Genomic DNA, 8,182 nt, shown 5'->3' with positions numbered 1-8,182 from the left:
CGTTTACGTTGCGATGCTTCTATACAAATTTATTATTAGTAATAGACATTGCATAGTAGTGATTAGACGCAGCATCTTTTGAGAAAGTGTAAGTGACATGTTTTAAATATGATCAAAGATATTTTTGTGCAACATTTATTATACTATTTGTACAAAAATGAAATCTATTAATATGTTATACAATTATGATGCAAAATATATACAACTACCCACGGACATGATTATTTAATTTTATTCTTCAGAAAAATATGCTCATAATACTAGCATTACTTACTATAAGCGTCCTGTACTTCTGTTTGCGGCGACCTCTGCCGGGAGAGCCGCCGGTCATGCCGGGCTACATACCCCTCATTGGCCACGCGTATAGGCTGCTGGGGGATACAACTCGTGAGTAAATTCGAGGAATATTCAAATAATTATGACAGTAAAACATTTCGTGGTTCTGAGGCTGCGGCACCGTCACATCTATTTCCACGGTATAAAGACAGAATTCAGCTCTGCTGTTTGGTTTGAAGGGTGTCATAAGGCAAACACTTAAAAGACATTCCAACTAACGTCCATGCAATTTTGCCTATGAAAGAGCAAAATTTAGCAATTCCTTTTGGCGGCATTAGATTTAACGATAGAAATCAACAAACTTTGGTTGAAAAAACATTGAGAAGGTTGATTATATGATCAATAATGGGCTTAAGTCCAAACCGCTGGACCACAGACACGCACGACCCTCACGTAAGACTTCAAACTTGTCGATAAAAAGTAGTTTTCTTCTCTAATATTACAAGACTGTATTGTATAATACTGTATATGTTTCAGGTTTATGGGAGGAATTGACAGCTATATCGTACACAAGCCTACAAAGAGGAGGTGTGATTTCATACTGGGTTGGACCCATACAAATTTATAGTAAGTATGAAAGAACGAGATCAGTTGCTAACTTTACTGTTTTAATAATAGATAATGTTTTCTTTGTCATCTTTTAAGTAGGGGAGCCCAAGAGGGGCTTTTGAGAGTGACTCGAGCGCGACAGATAACGTATCCTTATAGTAGAGGATGAAACGTTTTTTATATCAAATTAAATGTCAAAAAATATATTGCAATAAAATCAGGCCAGAATATAACTATTATTTTTTTTAAACATGTCACTGGTTTGCTTAATAGACAAATTATGTAATTAGTTTGTTTGTGGTATGTACCAATCGAAAGTATGAAGCCTACAGAATATGCAAAGAGGTCGAAAATGACCTGAATTCGAGAAAATAATGGTACGGCCATGCCAATTTTTTTCTTCTTTTTTTCGACTTGGCGGGGGCACGGCCGTGCCCCTAGATGTTAGGTTGACTATTTTTCCCGTCATATTAAAATCCGCTAAGCTGTTTGGGCTGGACGACGCGCTAAAGAATGCGACATGTAAACTTGCATACATATGCCCGAAAAACACAGTCTAGTAAAAAGTAAGATACATTATTTGCAGTGGTAACAGACCCCGATGACTGTATGACGATAGCTAATGCATGCTTGGAGAAAGACAATATAACCCGAAAATTCATTGGGACTTTGTACGGCAACGGCTTGCTGTTTGCGCCAGGTAAGCTATACTTAGATCAGACATATATGACATACTTAACAAGAAATTATTACAAAAACAAACACTCGACTTCTAAAAATATACTCAACGTCACTCCCACAATTTATACAATGACGCCTCATACAATTTTAAAACCTGTCAAGGCGCTAGCGACAGTTCTACAGGGCGTACAAAAGAATGAGACGTACAAGAAGCCGAGTCGAAATTGTGAAATCTCAATAGGTAAAATAATGAAAAAAAAAAAATATGATTATTTTGAATCAGAAAGTAAAATATCAATTTTCATAAAGTATGCAAAATTTGCGGACGTTCAATTTTTAAGGGTAAAATATAAAAACATCCGTTCTTAGTGCGCGTTTGCATCATAATTATTATATTATCCAAATTTCATTAATCTAGCCCCCTTTGTTTAGGTTTAGCAATGATTTGTCGATACGGGAGTGAGCATCCTTTCACTTTTATATATATTATATATATTTATAAAGATTGTTTATATTTTACAGCAAAAATATGGAAAGGTCACCGCAAAGTACTGAACCCAGCGTTCAACCAGCAGGTCCTTGATGGGTTTATCGGATTATTGAACAAACAGAGCAGGAAGCTGACAGATACCTTGTCAAAGGAACTTGGAAAAGGGCCTTTCGACCAATCCACTTATCTCCGGCAGTCTTCCCTAGAAACAATTTGTTGTAAGATTACTTCACTCATCGTCATCAACAATCCATTTTTGTCCTTGTTGTTACACTTTTTCCAAAATTTAGGTCAGCCCACCATGCTGACCAAATGTGGATTTCGAAATTTTACTGACCTTTTTGGAAAACTAAATAACTTACTCCAGCCGGCACGTAAGTTTTCCCGCCATGTTACTTTGCCGTTAATATGCATGATAGTAAAGTCAAAAGCGCACATAGCGTTAAAATTTGGAATTTTAATATGCTGATGTGTTTTAACGCGAACACGGTTAGGCGAATACGCATGAATGGTGTTTAAAATAATTTAAAAACAAAATAAAAAAAACATATTATAGTATAAAGTTTTAGAAAATACTATAATTAATTACTTATCTTTAATAAAATAAGTTCGATTGAATTGATAAAAGTATTGAAGAATGGCTCATACCCCGTCCTGATTTGATACCTTCAAATATGAGTATACAGTATACTTTCTAAGAATGTAAGCTAAATTGGTCTAACCTAACTATGGTGTCTTCAATTTTCTAGTAACAACTATGGGTCTAGATATATCCACCAACAACAAGCAAAGTGAACAATTCATAGAAGCCTTTGAAGAGATTCTGATTATCGGCATGAATAGATTTAAGAGTCCCTGGCTGCATTCAGACTTCATCTACAGTTGGAGTAGCTTGAGCAGGAAACAAGATGAATACACGAAGGTTATACATGAAATGACCGACACTGTGCGTAATTCAAAATAACTCTTTTGTTTTATCTATCTGCTCTATCTATGCTGGAGAAAATTAATAGGACAATGACGTCTTCTTTTTTTTATAACAGGAGTAGCAGACGAGCATGCAGTCCACCTGATGGTAAGTGGCTACTGCCGCCCATGGACATCTGTAATCAACCCCAGATTGGATTAGATATTCCAACCTGAGATCGACCACAGATGCGCCGTTAACCCTGAGGACTAAGTTGTAACAGTCACCGTAAAGTTGCAATCTCTGCTGCCCGGCTACTAGATTTTCCTCATTTGCCTACGATATCCACGTAAAGAATAAGTGTGATTTTATTGTTACATTTACTTATATTTATTATATCATACATTTATATATTATAGAAATAAAAGTCGTAAACTTATGATGTACGAATGATATGTATTTTAGAAACTGTTGAAGCATGCACATTAATTTAACGTATTTATTTAACGTGAACATATTAACCGGGTTTTGAAATCACAATTGTAGAAAATGTGGTACATTTTTTGTTATTCATTTTCTACTTAACCACTTATATAATTATATATTACTTTCTAGGTCTTAAAACGAAGAAAAATGGAATTCAAAACAAATAATTATAATAAAAAAGATACTGACACTAATTATAAAAGTTGGACTCATAAAAGATCAGGTATTCACCTAATGATACCCCTTTATGATATTGCAATTTTTTTTATGTTTAACAAAACTTTGATTAAAATCTAAATATTTCCACAGGCACGAAAATAAAGCCGCTAATGGATCTCCTTCTTGAGTTGGAGGAAGGGATATTCTCAGACCAGGACATCAGAGATGAGGTGGAAACCATCATCATAGCTGGCCACGAGACCGTTGCAACGGCCCTGACGTTTGTCTTTTCGCTAATTGGATCATTTCCACAAGTTCAAGAAAAAATCGTTACGGAGTAAGTACGAGTAGCTTCGAGATATCACGAGTGATCAGAATGAGGACCCTGTACCCTTACCATGAGTTTTTACGTTTTGACAAATATGACTGTTTTGGTATTTGTGTAACGAGCTCATACAATTTCCGATCAGCGCCCCTAGCGCATTGTATCAGAACTTGGAAATTGTATGGGCTAATACGTAAACAAATACCAAAACAGTCATATTTGTCAAAACTTAAAAACTCATGGTAAAGGTACTGGTCGTTTAATTTCATGCAATTTTAAGATCGGGACAACTTTGGTCATATACTTCGGTAGTAATATAGCGAAGCGAAGGGCACAAGTAAGGACAAGTCCTTACTTGTCCCCTCCGGCCTTTAAGTTTCATTACGGATTAGGTACATATACTCGTAGATGGTACTGACCACTCAATATCCGGTAGACTGCGTGTAAATTTGATGCTCCAATTTTTTATCATATAAAAATATCGAACGGGCATGCAATCCGCCTCTAGTAACTGGCTGGCTATCTGGATAGATAACTACTCCCACGCATAGGCATCTGTAATGAATCCCAGATAAGAATCCTACCTCAGATTGGCCACAGATGCCTTGCTTCCCTTGTGGACTAAATTGGAACGCCTCATTCAAGTATATCTTTCTTATGACACCCTTTAAACACGAACACAGCGGCGCGGAACACTGATGTTATTAGGTAGAAAACAGATGTGGAGGTGGTGTCTCTAGAGTCAAACTACAAAGGTTTCGACCATATTTAATTGTACGAACAATATTTTCAGACTTGAAGAAGTATTGGGCAAAGAGCACAGGGATGTGACAAAACAAGATTTATCACTTCTCGTGTATTTAGAAGCAGTTATTAAGGAGACTATGAGGTTGTACCCTGTAGCTCCTTTTGCCCCAAGATACATCGACAAAGATGTCAAACTAAGTAAGTGCGCTATTGATTTCATCTCTAATTTATAAAATAAATATTTCGCCAGATGTCTACACACGTTCTTTGTTAGTTCCAGGTAATAATATCGTACATAGTGCGATGTAAGAGTACAGCTATTAAATGATAAGCGTCACTAAATATTCAACATTACACTAAATCAAATCAAATCAAATTTTTTTATTCAAAATAGGTTCTTTACAGAGCACTTTTTGAATGTCAATACAACTACCACCACTTCAAAAGGTGTTTCGTTATGGAGAAGAAGCGGCGAATGAAACTCCATAACACACATCTTTTAAAAAAATAAATGTTTTTGACAATGTTAACTTAACGTAATGGTACATGTGGAGCTGGAGCTAATTCAGACCACACCGTTTTGTCAGTCAAATAATCAGTTTAATGATACTAACAAAAAATCACATAGTACTTCAATTAATGAAAATTAAAACAGAATAAGATGCTTCCAGATATCGAGTTACAACGATCCGTAGGAGTTCTCTGATCATTGCCACTATGACAAGCATAGATTAATATTGTATACTGGATGACAAGACCGCCTGTCTTCCACTCTAACGTTCCGTTACGCTGGCGCCATCTGTCATCAATGCGTTGTAAACTCCAATACATTGAGTAAATGACCTGCGCTAACATATATTAAGTACTTCCTTTATCATTGTCTGTAGCGAATATTTATCAAAGAGCATAAGTTCCTCAACTTCATTCTTGGCGTTGTTAGTAGAGATGTGCCGAGTCAGGTCGACTCAAGTCAGTACTCGAGTACTTACATAAACTTGCATACTCGAGTACCAATAGTGATACTCGAGTACCAGTAATACTCGAATACTGACGTTACTCGTACACTACAAATACTACTCGTACAAGTAAAAACTTGATTAATTTTGTGTAGTGAGTGGCGTATTTTTTTTTTTTCTCTTCCGTGCTATTGGACTGTATGTTGTGCAAAGTACTCGAGTACTTTGTGAATACTTTGGACTCGAGTACGGACTCGATTTTTTTTTTATATGAGTACTAAAGTACTCGAATACCAAAAATGGCCGACTCGGCACATCATTAGTTGTTAGACTTCGTAACTTGTTATGAACTCGACAAAATATGCAAAAAATATTTGAAATCGTACCGTGTCGCCGTCACCACTCATTTAAAAGACACATTTTTCGTACACCCGTTATTAAATTAATAATTAATTTATATAATAAATCCAGATAAGGCTTTCCATACCAAAGTTCGACGTTTGGCAATTACAGTATATAATTAATTGTCACGTTTTGAAATTTGGTAGAAAAGAAATAGGTGGATTGTTTATTAATAACGGATGCTGGCGATTGTTTAGAATTCTTATTCTTTTGGAACAATACAAGAACACTACAGTGTTTCATCTTAACGCCAACCCTATTGTAATCGGCTATACTTATTCCGGCAGTGATTTTTGTAACAGTAATTACATGGAGCCTACACTTCTAAAACCACTTTTAAACGAAGGTTTAATTTGGAACGTCATAAGTGACGCCATCCTTAGCAGTAGTGTCTTCGCAATACCTAAAGTAATAGTGTTCTAAAAGAAAAAAGAAACTAGACATAATATGTTTAACATAACTATTTGTTATAGAAAATTGCACACTTCGTCTCGGCCATAACTGCGGTCTGCTCTTGTATGGAGTCTTACGGCATCAAATGTGGGGTGAAGACGCTGAGAGCTTCAGGCCCGAGAGATGGCTGGATCCTGCAACATTGCCCTCTAATCCCAATGCATTTTTGACTTTCGGCGTTGGAAAACGTAATTGTATAGGTAAGCATATTCTGAGGAACAATTTTCAATGAATTACTAGAGATAACCCGCTATTGTACAACCACTACTAAATACTTGATTTTCAGGTAAGATATATGCCATGATGTCAATGAAGACAACCATCGCCCACGTTCTAAGAAACTACAGAGTGACCTGCGACCATACTAAGATGAAACTCAAACTTGACGTATTACTGAAGCCAGTCTCAGGACATTATATCGCTATCGAGAAAAGAGTATAAATAATAATTCGAATAATGAAAATCATAGACATGATTTATATAGCAGCGAAGGAGTGGAGGAATATAATATTATTACGAATGATAAGGGCTAATTATTTCGTGAAATTTCTTCTTTTTTATATCAAGTCCTTTAAATATTTACTGCTCACAAATAAAATGACATCAACGCTGTTTCAAAAACACACACATTTAATACTGTGTAATAATCTTATACCTTGTCCTGTCCTGTCGAAGTTTGAATATTTTTTCACTATTGGGGAGGCGTCGGCGCAGCAGCCACGCTTGCTTTCCTCTAAATTCGAGCCTGATCATTGATAGATATCCATGACTTTGAAGTACTCTGAACAGAATAAGCTCATATGAATGTTAAAATTTCTTCTTTCACGTCTGTATTACACTATATCACAAGATATTTAAAACAACGGAGTCGCCATTGCTTACTATAAGCCATACTTCCATAAAGGGTAAGAATGGAAATCTATTAAGCGTGCGCTGCCTGTCCGTCTGTCACAGGGCTCTATCTCTTGAACCGTAATAGATAGATACTTGTTTTTACAGAGTGTGTATTCGTATAAACAACCGTAAAAGTTAATTACTTGCTGTCCTGAGATACATTGTTAATGACAACATAATTTTGACTGTATAATATTAACCTAACCTAACCTAAAATATTAGGTAATAGGTTCAATGTGATGTTTGACGGAATGGAAAGGACTTAATCCGAAAAATGAATTTAACGCTTTTTTTATCGAAGTAGCTTACTAACTTGCAGTCTATCTAGCAGTAAGTAGTCACTACGATACATTTATTTTTGGTGTTTAGTGTATTTTTTGATAATGGAGTGGGATGCTTTGAGTCTCAAAGTATTGTTTTGTGTTTATTACATTTATTCCCTATTTACACTTATAATTATTTTAGATATAAATGTTAATGTTATAATAAAAATATATTTTTACATAATAATAAATGCGAAATAAGTAATCGTTGTTTTTCTTATGAAACAAGGCAAAAATAGTTAAAGGTAATCAAAATAAAATAGCGTTACTCATCTGTATATATTATATTAATAATAGACTAACAATATTATCTATAAATATCATTATTCTGTACATTACGATTTCTGTCCCTTGTTAATATTTGTATAGCTAACATATTTCAAAAGCATATTTTGTACAGATTTTTGAAAACACATTAAATTAATACAAATAGATACCTACAGCTACAATTAGAATAACTTATTCTCAAAATCT

General features: G+C 35.2%; 1 protein-coding gene across 1 annotated transcript; it reads left to right on the top strand.

Annotated features, from left to right (window-relative positions):
• Positions 1-7,859, top strand: LOC140746754 (cytochrome P450 4V2-like). The gene is made up of 11 exons (XM_073078852.1): positions 1-88; positions 243-387; positions 814-903; positions 1,472-1,585; positions 2,089-2,274; positions 2,806-3,002; positions 3,579-3,672; positions 3,759-3,945; positions 4,727-4,878; positions 6,512-6,691; positions 6,778-7,859. The coding sequence occupies exons 2-11, from the start codon at positions 249-251 to the stop codon at positions 6,930-6,932; spliced, it is 1,494 nt and encodes a 497-aa protein (XP_072934953.1). The 5' UTR covers positions 1-88; positions 243-248; the 3' UTR covers positions 6,933-7,859.
• Positions 7,860-8,182: the final 323 nt, after the last annotated feature.

This window comes from Epargyreus clarus, unplaced genomic scaffold (genome assembly GCF_041222505.1).
Source record: "Epargyreus clarus isolate Ecla_fem2 unplaced genomic scaffold, WU_Ecla_fem_2.2 ptg000002l, whole genome shotgun sequence".
Taxonomy (NCBI): domain Eukaryota; kingdom Metazoa; phylum Arthropoda; class Insecta; order Lepidoptera; family Hesperiidae; genus Epargyreus; species Epargyreus clarus.
The sequence above is the reverse complement of the archived record's forward strand: the minus strand, read 5'-3'. Positions and strand labels throughout refer to the sequence as shown.